Below are 15,352 nucleotides of genomic sequence, written 5' to 3' on the forward strand. Positions count from 1 at the left end.
GGACTACACGTCTTCCCACCCTGCCCCCTGTAAAGACTCCATCCCCTACTCCCGATTCCTCCGCCTACGCCACATCTGCTCCCAGGATGAGACATTCCATACCAGGGCATCGGAAATGTCCTCGTTCTTCAGGGAACGGGGGTTCCCCTCCGCCACCATAGATGAGGCTCGCACCAGGGTCTCGTCCATACCCCGCAACACTGCTCTCTCTCCCCATCCCCGCACTCGCAACAAGGGCATAGTCCCTCTGGTCCTCACCTTTCACCCCACCAGCCGGCAAATACAACACATAATCCTCCGCCATTTCCGCCACCTCCAACGTGACCCCACCACTCGCCACATCTTCCAATCTCCCCCCATGTCTGCCTTCCACAAAGACCGCTCCCTCCACAACTCCCTTGTCAATTCTTCCCTTCCCTCCCGCACCACCCCCTCCCCGGGCACTTTCCGTTGCAACCGCAAGAAATGCAACACCTGTCCCTTCACCTCCCCCCTCGACTCCATTCAAGGACCCAAGCAATCGTTCCAGGTGCGACAAAGGTTCACCTGCATCTCCTCCAACCTCATCTACTGCATCCGCTGCTCTAGGTGTCAGCTGTTCTACATCGGGGAGACCAAGCGTAGGTTGGGCGATCGTTTCGCCGAACACCTCTGCTCAGTCGGCAATAACCAACCTGACCTCCCGGTGGCTCAGCACTTCAACTCCCCCTCCCATTCCCAATCCGACCTCTCTGTCCTGGGTCTCCTCCATTGCCAGAGTGAGCAACAGCGGAAATTGGAGGAACAGCACCTCATATTCCGCCTGGGGACCTTGCGTCCGGATGGCAATAACATTGAATTCTCCCAATTTTGCTAGCCCTTGCTGTCTCCTCCCCTTCCATAACCCGCTAGCTGTCTCCTCCCACCCTCCTATCCGCCCGCCCTCGGGCTCCTCCTCCTCCCATTTTCCTTCCTTCTTCCCCCCCCCCCCCCCCTCCACGCCCCATCATCTGAAGAAGGGTTTCGGCCCGAAACGTCGCCTATCTCCTTCGCTCCACAGATGCTGCTGCACCCGCTGAGTTTCTCCAGCAATTTTGTGTACCTTCAGCATCTGAAGGATGCATTTGAACCAGGAAGGGCCGGGAGTTAACATGGCTTTCTGAACGCCAGGTCGAGAGTTGGACTGAGGAGACGCGTTGTTCCATCTGCCTGGATTTCTTCGCCGATCCGGCTATACTGGGGTGTGGGCACAACTTCTGCCGCTCCTGTATCACACAGAGTTGGGACAGGGAGGCGAGAAATTCCTGCCTGTAGAGAGTAGTTTACAGACCGCAACCTCAGGGTGAACCGGGCCTTGGTTAGACTGTTTGAGAAAGCTCGAACACTGAGCCTGAATACGGAAGAGAAGGAAAGTAAACTTCACTGCGAGGATGATCAGGAAGAATTGAAGTTGGTTTGTCGAGATACGCGGGAACACAAGTCTCACAGCTTCATACCGATTAAAGAAGCTGTTGAAACCTACAAGGTAAAAGCAAACCGACTACGATCACTTGCTTGAATGTATAGTTGAATGTTTATTGTCTAACCCCCTTTCTCTCTGATTCCCAGGATCAGGTTAAATCATCCATACAATCTCTGACTACAAGTAAATCAGCCATCCAGGAAATGGAAGAGCAACAGAAGCAGAAGATTTCCCAAGTGCGGGTGAGACCTTGTTGTGTGGCATTTCTGATCGTGTTGTGTAGTTTTGTATTTTGGTTAATGCACTACAGCGTAGCGCGGCAGCAGTTAGTTGCGCTGTTTCACCGTGGTTCGACCTTGAGCTCTGCTACTCTCTGCGTGAAACCGCCATGTTCTCGCTGTGACGAGGATGGGCTCCGCCCTCATCTACATAACACGTCCATTTAATTTGTGTAGGAAACAAATGTAGATGCTGGTTTAAATCGGAGGTAGAACCAAAATACTGGAGTAACTCAGTCTGAAGAACGGTCTCGACTCCAAACATCAACCATTACTTCTCTCCAGAGATGCTGCCTGACCCGCTGAGTTACTCCAGCATTTGTCGATTTAATTGTCTGCTGTAATTAATCCATTGAAGGCGGGATCTGGGTATCGGTTCTTCTTGCGTGTGGCGTGCACAGCCCTAAGTTGTGGGTCAACTTGTTCTCTTTGATCTATTTGTTTGTGCGTGTCGGGTTGATTGCATTAGTCGATACAGAGTGGACCACGTGAAGTTTGCAATCTGCCACCGGTGGGAGTTAATGCAAACGTGAGGACGAATATATTTCATGGAAAGGGGATTCGGACAATCTTCACCAAATTCGACAGGAACAGTCACAAAGCCTTGAATCTCACATCATATCTCAGTTTGCTGAACTGCACAGGATTCTTGAGGATTAGGTGTGGATGGAGAACGTATCTCCAGTTCTCCAAAACACAAATGGATTCCCCCAATCAATCATGATTAACACCTTCTTGTGGGTTAACATATGGTAAGCGATTTTCGACACTGGGCCTATACTCGCTGGAGTTTAGAAAAAAATTGGGAGGGGGGAGGGGATGGGGAGGGGGATGGGGAGGGACAGAACCTAATTGAAATTACTGAATAGTGAAAGGCTTGGATAGAGTGGAAGTGGAGAGGATGTTTCCACTAGCGAGAGAGTCTAGGACTAGAGGTCACAGCGTCAGAATTAAAGGACGTTCCTTTAGGACGGAGAAGAAAAGGAATTTTAGTCAGGGGGTGGCGAATCTGAGGATATCTTTACCAAAGAGGCCCAGTCAGTGGATATTTTTTAAGGCATAGATAGATAGATTCTTGATTAGTACGGGTGTCAAAGGTTATGGGGAGAAGGCAGGAGAATGGGGTTAGCAGGGAGAGATAGATTCGCCGTGATTCACGGCGGTGTAGACTTGATGGGCCGAATGGCCTAATTCTGCTCCCCTCACTTATGTCCCGTTGACATTATTTAGCAGAAAATTTACAACACGTCCAGACTTTCCTGCACATTGCCTCCTTTGAGTTATAGCACCATTTTCACAAACATTTATCATACCTCCTGTGGTGTTCTCTGCGTGTGAATAGGTGAGGGAGTCAGTAAATGGGAATTTGCAACTCTGTTAAATAACTTGGGTGAAATTGCTGTTCCCTCAGTCAATTTCTGCTTTATTTGTTTCAGGAGGAAGCTGGTCACAAGCGGAGGTAGGACATGCTCTTCAGTTAAACTCTGCACGGATCTGTAAAGTCACATATTCTAAATATGTCGATGCGCAGGTTATAACAGGCTGTTTAATTTCTGCAGGATTAGTGATGATACCCATGTATTGTCACTGGCAGAAAGATCCTATCACCCGTTCTGGTTGAACGAAGTGTTGGGAGAACCCAGTGTTGTGATTAATCAAGGTAAAACATTTGGAATCCTCACTTCTTATGTGGGTGATATATTTAAGTTGTAAATAGATGTAAATATTGACCGTAATGATGAACTCAAGGGGAACTAAAGTTTTATTCCAGCACCAATCTCACCTGTTGGGAAGCTTCACAGTCAAGTGGTCATCTGGAGATGTCTGAACCCTGAACACATCCAACACAGGAGCACAATACAACCAAGACACAGACTGCTAGATGAACTAAAGCATCTTAACCCCACCCGCACCGCAGAAACACGCACACGATACGGGTTTGAATTCTACCAGGTAGCCAGCAAAGTAAACTTGACCAGAGATATTGAAAAATGATAGGATTTTGCCTAAATTTCATTCATTGGTCCTTATTTCTCTGCATCATAGTTTGAATCTCTTGTTTCCCGTATCCCTAACCAATCTGAAGAAGTGTCTCGACCCGAAACGTCACCAGTTCCTTCTTTCCTGAGACGCTGCCTGCCCCGCTGAGTTAGTGCAGCTTTTTGTGTCTGATCTGTCGGACCTGTCAGTGACTGTAGTTTCTGGTGACTAGGTTGTCCCCCATTGGAATCGCGAGGTTCATTGCTATTAACATTCCATCATGTTAATCCCGTATGAATTAGATTCGTCAGGGAAACCAGCATTCACCTCAGTCTAGGCCTTCGTCTGGGTGGAAAACACTCAGCCACTTACACACATACAGCTGAAAACATGAGATTTTGCGCCGGACCTCTCCCCATAACGAAAGTCTACCAACAGAAGCAATATCCCAACAAATCTCCTCAGTTCCCTCTCCAGCAAAAACACATCTTGCCGCCGAGAGTGTGTCGACCTGCACACAATGCACCAAGTGAGGCTGGCCAGCATTTTGTAAAATTGCATCATTATGTACCAACTCTTATATTTTACACCCCCATATTCAAGTCATGCACCTTCCTAACTTTATGCAGTTGTTGCAACTTTCATGGAACTATGGCCTCAAACCCCGAGGCCACTCTGTTTATCAACATGCCTCAGTGTCCACATGTCCTGTCACTATTTGACTCTCATGTATCACCCTGCACTTATCGATATTAAATAACATCTGCACATGCTCTGCTTGCTTTCTATCTGACTCGGACCATGCGGCGGTCTTAGATAGCCTTCCACAGTACCCGGAGCACCATTAGTTTTCATGTCAGTACAAGTATGTGTTTGAAAGGTTGTGTCGTCCTTCTCATGCCTGTTGCACAGAAAATGGAGTTATTAATATATACCGTAAACGATGTCATGTCGTATATATGTATATATATATATATGATCCCAGCTCAGATCCCTGCAGAACAATGCTGTTCACACATATCTTCACAATCACAAAACTATACTTGCGCAATACCCTCTGCCTCCTATCAACAAGCCGATTTGAGATCCAATTAGCCACCTTACCTGGGATCACCTGCACATTCTTCCCCACTCGCCCACCACGAGGGAACTTATCCAATGCCCCACAAATTGGAGGACCACCACCTCATTTTTCGTCTGTGCAGCCTACAACCTAACGGTATGAATATATATTTCTCCAACATCAAGTAACCCTTGCATTCCCCCTCTCTCCGCCATTCCCCAACTCCACTCATTGTACTAGTTTCAAATTCGTTCAAATTTATTTTCTCCAGAGATCCGCAGAGTTGCTCCAGCTTTTTGTTTCCATCTAGTGCACGTGGCTGAGCGGCTTCTCCCCCCGTCCCGGGGCCGCGCTGCCCGAGTCTCTTCCCGACCCCCGGGGACTCTCTGATTCTCTGCTTCTCCCCCCCCCCCCCCCCCCCCCCCAGTCTCCGTCACCCTGGATGTGGAAACAGCGCATCCACAGCTGAAAGTGTCTGAGGATCGGAAGAGGGTGAGATGTACCGCGACCTGGAGGACGGACCCCTCCACCGGGAAGAGGTTTACATACCGGGCGTGTGTGCTGGGATCGGAGGGATTCACATCGGGGAGACATTACTGGGAGGTGGAGGTGGCTGGCAGTCACAGCTGGAGTCTGGGAGTCGCCGCAGAGTCTGTGGCGAGGAATAGACGGGTCGACCTGACCCCGGAGACTGGATTCTGGTGCATCAGGCGTTACGGGGGTGACGGGGGTGACATGTTTGATGCACTCACCTCCCCTCGAACCCGTCTCCCCGCCCGTCCCATCCCCTGGAAGGTGGGAGTTTATCTCAGTTACGAGTCCGGGACAGTTTCATTTTACGACGCGGACACCAAGTCCCATCTCCACACCTTCACTGGGAATAAATTCACAGAGAAACTTTATCCTTTCTTCAATACTTGGAATGTAAACCAGTGTCTGAGAATCTGCTCCGGTTCCGCTCCGGGTGTGTAAAAGGGTCGGGTCCCGGGACCGGCGTCAGGAGCGGGGCTCAGGGGCTGTGGGGCAGAAACCCGGTGGACAACAGGTCGGCGCTGAACGAACGGCTCCCATTTAATCCCCAAATTCCGCGTCGTGACACCCCAGTGAGCGCGGAAATAAAACCAGGGGGAATGTAAATGTGGGAGAAGAGTGAAATAAACATAAACTGAAATCAGAGCTGTCTGTCGATCCGTTCATTTTAACGCGTTAACCGCGAAAATATAAAGATTGAAACAATCTCCCTTCCCGCGGGTTCAGCAGCTGCCGCGGGCGGCGGGTCCTGAGCTCCGGGCTCCCCCGGGTCCTAAAGTCCGTCAACTTAGTGTCTACATTATGTTTGAGGCTTTTCCACTTTCAACACCAGATACATTTTCCTTGGAACGGATGTTTCAGAGAATGGGTGCGTTAGAAATTCCAGATTCCAGGTGAAAGCCCGCAGGGATCAGGCTCCGCCTTCCTGTCTGTAGGATAAGTGGAGCTGATCATGGACTTTAGGAGGGCACATCATCCGAGGACGTACACTCCATTGAGGATAAATGGGGATCCAGTGGATAGGGTGAACTGTTTTAAATATCTGGGAGTCCACATCTCCGAGGATATGACATGGGCATCACACGCCTCAGCACTCGTGAGTAAGGCAAGGCAGCGCCTTTACCACCTCAGGCAATTGAGGAAATTCATAGTGTCTCCGAGGATCCTCCAGTGCTTCTACGCAGCGGCGGTGGAAAACATCTTGTCCGGGAACATTACCATCTGGTTTGTGAATTGCTCTGCCAAGGACAAGAAGGCTCTGAAGAGAGTAGTGCGTTTGGCCGAACGCACTATGGGAACTTCACTCGCTCCCCTGCAGGAACTATACATCAGGAGGTGCAACTCCAGAGCCAACAATATCATGAGAGACCCCTTCCACCCTTGCAACGGACTGTTCCAGCTGCTACGGTCAGGCAAACACCTCTGTTGCCGTGCGGTGAGAACGGAGAAGTTGAGAAGGAGTTTCTTCCCAGAGGCCATTCGGACTGTAAACGCCTATCTCACCAGGGACTAACTTTACTGAACGTGTTTCCTTCCATTATTTATTATGTAAAAGAATATGTGTGTTATGATTGTGTTTATAGTTTGTTTGGTTGTTTGGTTGTTTGTCTTTTTGCACAAAAGTCCGCGAGCATTGCCACTTTCATTTCACTGCACATCTCGTATGTGTATGTGACAAATAAACTTGACTTGACTTGACTTGGCATTGCTTATTCCAGTCGCAGCCAGACCGCTCCCTCGCCTCTCTCTCTCGGCTACATCATGTCTGTGTCTGTGATGCTTCCTGCTCTCGTTCACCACTTTAATGTCTCATCTTCCTCACTGCAAGTTTCCAACCGGCTCCCACTTTCACCACTTGAGCTCCGACTCTTCCCTTCCCTTCCTCCGCTTCTCTGAATCCATGTCAGGGAAAAGGCGAGTGTCCAGAGTCCATTCCCAGCCAGCGGACTCCACCGGCTGTGTTGACTGCGCTTCCTCCCAACCTGCTTCCCGTCAAATTCCCTTCCCATTCTCCTTGTGTGTCTGTGCCCGTTGTATCTTTCCTCAGCGCCCACAGATATTGCGTGACCCATTAATTTGTTTTAAAGATACAGCGTGGAACCAGGCCCTTCGGCCCACCTAGTCCATGCCGAACAGCGATCATCCATACATAGACACAAGAAGCTGCAGTGACTCAGCGGGACAGCCAGCATCAGAGAAAAGGAACGGCTGACGTTTCGGGTCGAGACCTTCTGGAGCCGAAACGTCACCCCTTTCTTCTCCAGAGATGCTGCCCGGCCCGCTGAATTACTCCAGCATTTTGCGTCTCTCTTCGGTTTAAACCAGCATCTGCAGTTCCTTCTTACACTGCGATCATCCATACACTAGTTGTACCCTACACATGAGGGACATTATAGAGACAAATAACCCACAAGCCGCTACGTCTTTGGAATGTGGGAGGAAACCGCAGCTCCCGGAGAAAACCCACGCGGCCACATTGAGAACGTATCAACTCCGTACAGACAGCAGCCGCAGTCAGCATCGCACCCGGGTGTCTGGTGCTGTAAGGCGGGAACTCTACCGCTACGCCACCGTGCCACCCAATTGGACTAGAACTTTTTAGGAATGAACTGCAGATGCTGATTTAAACCGAAGATAAACACAAAATGCTGGAGTAACTCAGAGGGACGGGCAGCAATTCTGGAGAGAGGGAATGGGTGACGTTTCGGGTCGAGGTTTCTGAAGACTGGTCTCGGCCAGAAATGTCACCCATTCCCTCTCTCGGGAGATGCTGCCTGTCCCGCTGAGTTACTCCAGCATTTTGTGTCTATCTTTGGACTAGAAGTTTGTTTTTCTTGACGCATTAGGGCCTCCGCCATTCCAACTGAGGCATGTGATGAAATTTCGTTCATTGTGGTGCTGGTTCCCATCACCAGAGTGATGTCGAGCGGGCTGAAGAATTGTGCAGTTTCGCGGCGTTTACTACCCCAATGATGGTGAGTTTCTGCAACGCGCTGCCAGGGATGGTGGTGGAGACTGATACGGTGAAGAGATGTTTGGATTGGCAACTGTTCATCGCAGTTCTTGTTCAAATGACGATTCTTACTTGACTTCACTCTAAGTTTATATTTAACCATCGTTTTACACCCCAGTTAGTTTCTTTTTTCTGTCCTGCTCTAAACTGTCCCATAACATTCCCTGCGTTTACATTTATATACCGGTCTGTTTAACATCTCACTAAACCCTCCATGGGTATTTGAGGTCAGGACACGGTCACCTAGAACACGTTCACCCTGAAACCCTACAGCAAATGTGCTGGAGACGGCAGCGTGCGCGGTAGACACTCGCGGTACAGAGGGATCACAAGGGATCAGCAGCTTCCAATCAGTGAAAGCAGTTTCAAACCAGGAAGTGGCAGGAGTTAAAATGGCTTCTAAAGAGCAGGTCGTGAATTTAACAGAGGAGGCAATTTGTCCCATCTGCCTGGATTTCTTCACCGATCCGGTTATACTGGAGTGTGGGCACAACTTCTGCCGCTCCTGTATCACACAGAGTTGGGACAGGGAGGAGAGAAACTCCTGCCCGGAATGTAGAGAGGAGTTTACAGACCGCACCCTCAAAGTTAATCGGGCCTTGGCGAGACTGTCTGAGAAAGCTCGAACACTGAGCCTGAATACGGAAGAGAAGGAAAGTAAACATCACTGCGAGGAACATCAGGAAGAACTGAAGCTGTTTTGTGAAACGGACAAGAAACTGATCTGTGTGATTTGTGCAGTTGGGCGGGAACACAAGTCTCACAGTTTCATGCCGATTAAAGAAGCTGTTGAAACCTACAAGGTAAAAGCAAACCGACTACGATCACTTGCTTGAATGTATAGTTGAATGTTTATTGTCTAACCCCCTTTCTCTCTGATTCCCAGGATCAGGTTAAATCATCCATACAATCTCTGACAACAAATAAATCAGCCATCCAGGAAATGGAAGAGCAACAGAAGCAGAAGATTTCCCAAGTCCGGGTGAGGCCTTGTTGTGTGGCATTTCTGATCGTGTTGTGTAGTTTTGTATTTTGGTTAATGCACTACAGCGTAGCGCGGCAGCAGTTAGTTGCGCTGTTTCACTGCTCCGGTGAATTCGGTTCGACCCTGACTTCTGGTATTGTCTACGTGACGCTTCCATGTCCCCTTCCCCCCGCTCTCTACCCCTCCCCCAGTACAACACTCCCCCACCCGCCCAACTCCCTCCACAACTCTCCCCTTACCCCCCCCCCCCCCCCCCCCCCCCCCCCCGGTACAACTCTCCCCTTAACCCCAACTCCCCCCCCCCCCCCCCCCCCCCCCCCGTCTTACTCCTGGAATTACACTCCCCTACCCCACCCCCCCGTCAGTACAACTCTGTCCACTCCTCACCACCAAACCTTTCACCTCCCCTGGCACAACTCCCCACTACCCCTCCCCTGGAACAAGTCTGTCCTCCCACCACCACCACCCACTCCCCAGGCATAACCCTGCCCTCCCTCTCTCACACAACTCTGCCCACCCCCCATGCTTCTTACAGTATAATTTAAGGGTAAACAAGCAAGGAAATTGTATCATTTCAAGGTATAATTATCAACAATTCTCTGCATGGGGGGCGCTGCCTCGTTTTACCACCACCAGGGGCGCTGCCCCCTGGACCCCCATCTCTCTCCCTCTTTTTTCAGTTTTTCCCTGTCTCATGCCTGATCACGGGATATGGGGAGAAAGCAGGAACGGGGTACTGATTCTGGTTGATCATATTGAATGGCGGTGCTGGCTCGAAGGGCTGAATGGCCTACTCCTGCACCTATTGTCTATGTTTCTATATTCTCCCCGTGACCAGGGTGGGTTCCGCCCACATCCCCCAGACATGTTGGTTTAATTGTTTGCTGTAATGAAGCTGCTGAAGGCGGGTGATCTGTGAGTCGGTGGGAGTTAATGTGGACGTGAGGGCCATTGTGTTTCAGGGAAACGGGAGGACATGAGATTAATGGGATTATTCTCAGGAACAGCATAGATATCGATGTGCCAAATGGTCACCTTCTACTGAACAACGAAATAGAATACAGAAATATATTCGATCAATCTTCACCTTTCATTTGACAGGAGCAGTCACAAAGCCTCAAGTCTCACGTCACATCTCAGTTTGCTGAACTGCACCAGATTCTCGTGAAGAAAGAGCAGCGCATTCTCGGAGAGATCAAGGAGGATGAGGAGAAGATTCTAAGTCCAATGGAGAAAAATCTTCAAGACATTCAAGAGAATTTAAACACTATTGAGGAGGAACTCTCAAAGCTGCAGGGGCGAATGGAACAAACAGACATCGTGTTATTTCTGAAGGTCAGGGGTTATGTTTCAATCTCGTTCAATGAAACTTCAGTCACAACATTGGGAGCGATATATTTGTGCAAATGCAACTTTTATCAATTCCTATATTTATCCAACATCCCCCATACAAACACGCTCTGCTATCTCATAATTCATAGTAGACGAATTAGACCATTCGGCCCATCAAGTCTACTCCGCCATTCAATCATGGCTGATCTTGTTCACATTTTCAACTCCATTCTCCTGCCATCTCCCCAGGGCCTGATGGTCTGCATCCCAGGGTACTTAAGGACGTGGCTCTAGAAATAGTGGACGCATTGGTGATAATTTTCCAATATTCTATAGTTTCAGCATCAGTTGCTGTAAATAGGAGGGTAGCTCATGTTATCCCACTTTTTAAGAAAGGAGGGAGAGAGAAAACAGGGAATTATAGACCAGTTACCCTGACATCAGTTGTGGGGAAGATGCTGGAGTCAATTATAAAAGATGAAATAGCGGCACATTTGGATAGCAGTAACAGGATCTGTCCGAGTCAGCATGGATATTTACGAAGGGGAAATCATGCTTGACTAATCTTCTGGAATTTTTTGAGGATGTAACTAGGAAAATGGAGATGGGAGAGTCAGTGGATGTAGTGTACCTGCACTTTCAGAAAGCCTTTAAGGTCCCACATGGGAGATTAGTGGGCAAAATTAGAGCACATGGTATTGGGAGTAGTGTACTGACATGGACAGTGAATGTGAGTGGAGGGCGAATGAGTGGGAATTAATGGGCACGTGAAATAGAATAGGGTACAAGGAATTGGATTGTGGGAATAGAAAGGAGGGTAATGCAGATTACTTTCACAACATTCCAGTAGCTTTCAGTCAGCCCTTGAATTGCCAGGATAATGAAAGCTACGGATTAAATGCAAGCAAATGGGAGCGGTGTAGGTAGGCACAGTGGCAAGCATGGGCATTGTGGGCCGAAGGGCCTTTGTCTACACTCCATGTCTCGAGATTGGGTTGCCTATGCGACCTTCCATTTCATGTGAAGAGAAAAAGATTAGTTAAAACAAATGTAGGTCCCTTGCAGTCAGAAACGGGGGAATTGATCATGGGGAACAAGGACTTGGCAGACCAATTGAATAACTACATTGGTCCTGTCTTCACTAAGGAAGACATAAATAATCTGCCGGAAACAACAGGGGACCGGGGGTCAAATGAGATGGGGGAACTGAGTCAAATCCAGGTTAACCGGGAAGTGGTGTTAGGTAAATTGAATGGATTAAAGGCCGATAAATCCCCAGGGCCAGACAGGCTGCATCCCAGAGTACTTAAGGAAGTATCCCCAGAAATAGTGGATGCATTAGTGATAATTTTTCAAAACTCTTTAGATTCTGGAGTAGTTCCTGAGGATTGGAGGGTAGCTAATGTAACCCCACTTTTTAAAAAGGGAGGGAGAGAGAAATCGGGGAATTACAGACCAGTTAGTTAACATCACTAGTGGGGAAACTGCTAGAATCAGTTATTATAGATGGGATAGCAGCACATTTGGAAAGTGGTGAAATCATTAGACAAAGTCAGCATGGATTCATGAAAGGTAAATCATGTCTGACGAATCTTATAGAATTTTTCGCGGATGTAACTAGTAGAGTGGATAAGGGAGAACCAGTGGATGTGGTATATCTGGACTTCCAGAAGGCTTTCGACAAGGTCCCACATAAGAGATTAGCATACAAACTTAAAGCACACGGTATTGGGGGTTCAGTATTGATGTGGATAGAGAACTGGTTGGCAGACAGGAAGCAAAGAGTAGGAGTGAACGGGTCCTTTTCACAATTGCAGGCAGTGACTAGTGGGGTACCGCAAGGCTCAGTTCTGGGACCCCAGCTATTTACGATATATATTAATGATTTGGACGAGGGAATTGAATGCAACATCTCCAAGTTTGTGGATGACACGAAGCTGGGGGGCAGTGTTAGCTGTGAGGAGGATGCTAGGAGGCTGCAAGGTGACTTGGATAGGCTGGGTGAGTGGGCAAATGCATGGCAGATGCAGTATAATGTGGATAAATGTGAGGTTATCCACTTTGGTGGTAAAAACAGGAAAGTAGATTATTATCTGAATGGTGGCCGATTAGGAAAGGGGGAGATGCAACGAGACCTGGGTGTCATGGTACACCAGTTATTAAAAGTAGGCATGCAGGTGCAGCAGGCAGTGAAGAAAGCAAATGGTATGTTAGCATTCATAGCAAAAGGATTTGAGTATAGGAGCAGGGAGGTTCTACTGCAGTTGTACAGGGTCTTGGTGAGACCACATCTGGAGTATTGCGTACAGTTTTGGTCTCCTAATCTGAGGAAATACATTATTGCCATAGAGGGAGTACAGAGAAGGTTCACCAGACTGATTCCTGGGATGTCAGGACTTTCATATGAAGAATGACTGGATAGACTCGGTTTGTACTCGCTAGAATTTAGAAGATTGAGAGGGGATCTTATAGAAACTTACAAAATTCTTAAGGGGTTGAACAGGCTAGGTGCAGGAAGATTGTTCCCGATGTTGGGGAAGTCCAGAACAAGGGGTCACAGTTTAAGGATAAGGGGGAAATCTTTTAGGACCGAGATGAGGAAAACTTTTTTCACACACAGAGAGTGGTGAATCTCTGGAATTCTCTGCCGCCAGCCCTGAGATAGTTGAGGCCAGTTCATGCAAGCTATATTTAAGAGGGAGTTAGATGTGGCCCTTGTGGCTAAGGGGATTCAGGGGGAATGGAGAGAAGGCAGGAACAGGATACTGAGTTGGATGACCAGCCATGAAGCGCCGAATGGCCTACTCCTGCACCTATTTTCTATGTTTCTATATTTCATCTGACAGGATCAGTCACACAACAACTTTCAGTCACAGATCACAACCCAGTTTGCTGAACTGCACCAGATTCTCACTAAGAAAGAGCAGCGTTTACTCGTTCCTTCTCTCCAGAGATGCTGCCTGACCCGCTGATTTACTCCAGCATTTTGTGTCTACCTTTGATTTAAACCAGCATCTGCAGTTCTTTCCTCCACACATATTCTCTCTCTAGTTGTCCCTTTGACCTCAGAGGGAACCATTCTCTCCCGAGTTATTCTTTAGCTATTAATATACTTGTTGTATCTCTGGGGATTCTCTTGTTTGTCGTGACTCGTGACTCTGTTTTGTTCTGCTGATTTTCTTTTAATTTACTCCTGCAAGTTTTTATACTGCAAAACAAATTGCTTGATGGACAACAACCTGTACCCGACCAGTGCCTCACACCCTTTGTGGTTCCCTCATTCTGATACGTGATCTTATGTTACATTACCATCTGCATCGACCAGACCCGTGGGCCCGAATTCCACATTCTAATCACTGAATTTCTGACAGGATTTGCTCCAGGCCACTTTGAATTTTACATTTGTGTTTTGGTATCTGCAGAACCGGTGATACATTCTCCATCCACACCCAATCTAATCCATCGTTAATCTTAAATCCCTCCAACCAATCATGATTAACAGCTTATTGTTGGGTAACATATGATAAGCATTTTTCGACACTGGGCCTGTACTCGCTGGAGTTTAGAGAAATGAGTGGGGACGTCATTGAAACTGACTGAAGAATGAAAGGCTTGGATAGAGTGGATGTGGAGAGGATGTTTCCACTAGTGGGAGAGTCTAGGACAAGAGGTCATTGCCTCAGAATTAAAGGACATTCCTCGAAGAAGATAAGGAGGAATTTTAGTCAGAGGATGGTGAATCTGTGGAATTCTTTGCAACAGATGGCAATGGAGGCCAAGTCAGTGGATATTTTTAAGGCAGATATATTTCGATTCTTGAATACTACGCGTGTCAGAGGTTATGGGGACACGGCAGGAGAATGGGGATAGGAGGAGGTGGAGGTGGGTCAGCCATGATTTAATAGTGGAGTTGTCTTAATGGGATGAATGGTATAATACTGTTCCTATCACTTATGACCTCATGACATTATTCAGCAGAAAGTTCACAACACGTCCAGACTTTCCTGCACATTTCAACCTCTGAGTTATAGCATAAATGTCACAAAGATTCATCATACCTCCTGCATTGGTTCCATCAGTGTAATGTCCTCTGTGTGACAACTTGAGCGCGAGTCAGAAAATGGTAATTTTCAACTGTGTGAAATAACTTGCGTGAAGTTGCTGTTCCCTCAGTCAATTTCTGCTTTATTTATTTCAGGAGGAAGCTGGTCGCAAGAGGAGGTAGGACATGCTCTTCAGTTAAACTCTGCACGGATCTGTAAAGTCACATAAACATGTTGACGTGCAGGTTATAACCGGTTATTTAATATTTGCAGAATTAGTGATGAAGAATACACATTGTCACTGAGAGATGGTGCCATGCTGGATGAAAAATTCCATCACCCCTACTGGTTGAACGCAGTGTTGAAAGATATCGTTGTTGCCAATCACCAAGGTAAAACATATGGATTCCTTACTTCTCATGTGGGTGACATATTTAAGTTGTAAATAGATGCAAAGATTGACCGTAATGATGAACTGAAGGGGAACTAAAGTTTTATACCAGCACCAATCTCACCTGTTGGGAAGCTTCACAGTCAAGTGGTCAGCTGGAGATGTCAGATCCCTGAACACATCCAACACAGGAGCACAATACAACCAAGACACAGACTGCTAGATGAACTAAAACATCTTAACCCCATCCGCAGAAACACGTCACGATACGAGTTTGAATTCTACCAGGTAGCCA

General features: G+C 47.8%; 2 protein-coding genes across 2 annotated transcripts; both read left to right on the top strand.

Annotated features, from left to right (window-relative positions):
- Positions 1–1,198: 1,198 nt before the first annotated feature.
- On the top strand, positions 1,199–5,936 carry LOC129695216 (E3 ubiquitin-protein ligase TRIM39-like). The gene is made up of 5 exons (XM_055631992.1): positions 1,199–1,504; positions 1,588–1,683; positions 3,156–3,178; positions 3,279–3,379; positions 5,190–5,936. The coding sequence occupies exons 2-5, from the start codon at positions 1,645–1,647 to the stop codon at positions 5,732–5,734; spliced, it is 708 nt and encodes a 235-aa protein (XP_055487967.1). The 5' UTR covers positions 1,199–1,504; positions 1,588–1,644; the 3' UTR covers positions 5,735–5,936.
- A 2,708-nt stretch (positions 5,937–8,644) lies between these two features.
- LOC129695214 (nuclear factor 7, brain-like) lies at positions 8,645–15,316 on the top strand. The gene is made up of 5 exons (XM_055631990.1): positions 8,645–9,109; positions 9,193–9,288; positions 10,393–10,626; positions 14,822–14,844; positions 14,940–15,316. The coding sequence occupies exons 1-5, from the start codon at positions 8,699–8,701 to the stop codon at positions 15,109–15,111; spliced, it is 936 nt and encodes a 311-aa protein (XP_055487965.1). The 5' UTR covers positions 8,645–8,698; the 3' UTR covers positions 15,112–15,316.
- The last annotated feature ends 36 nt before the right edge of the window (positions 15,317–15,352 follow it).

Source organism: Leucoraja erinacea, unplaced genomic scaffold (genome assembly GCF_028641065.1).
Source record: "Leucoraja erinacea ecotype New England unplaced genomic scaffold, Leri_hhj_1 Leri_98S, whole genome shotgun sequence".
Classification (NCBI taxonomy): domain Eukaryota; kingdom Metazoa; phylum Chordata; class Chondrichthyes; order Rajiformes; family Rajidae; genus Leucoraja; species Leucoraja erinaceus.

Bases quoted from the DNA above. Each gene is read 5' to 3' on its own strand.
- LOC129695214 (XM_055631990.1), top strand. From the start codon at position 8,699: ATGGCTTCTAAAGAGCAGGTCGTGAATTTAACAGAGGAGGCAATTTGT. The intron at 10,627-14,821 runs GTCAGGGGTTAT...TATTTATTTCAG, and splicing joins ACATCGTGTTATTTCTGAAG to GAGGAAGCTGGTCGCAAGAG. The intron at 14,845-14,939 runs GTAGGACATGCT...TAATATTTGCAG, and splicing joins GAAGCTGGTCGCAAGAGGAG to AATTAGTGATGAAGAATACA.
- LOC129695216 (XM_055631992.1), top strand. From the start codon at position 1,645: ATGGAAGAGCAACAGAAGCAGAAGATTTCCCAAGTGCGG. The intron at 1,684-3,155 runs GTGAGACCTTGT...TATTTGTTTCAG, and splicing joins AGAAGATTTCCCAAGTGCGG to GAGGAAGCTGGTCACAAGCG. The intron at 3,179-3,278 runs GTAGGACATGCT...TAATTTCTGCAG, and splicing joins GAAGCTGGTCACAAGCGGAG to GATTAGTGATGATACCCATG.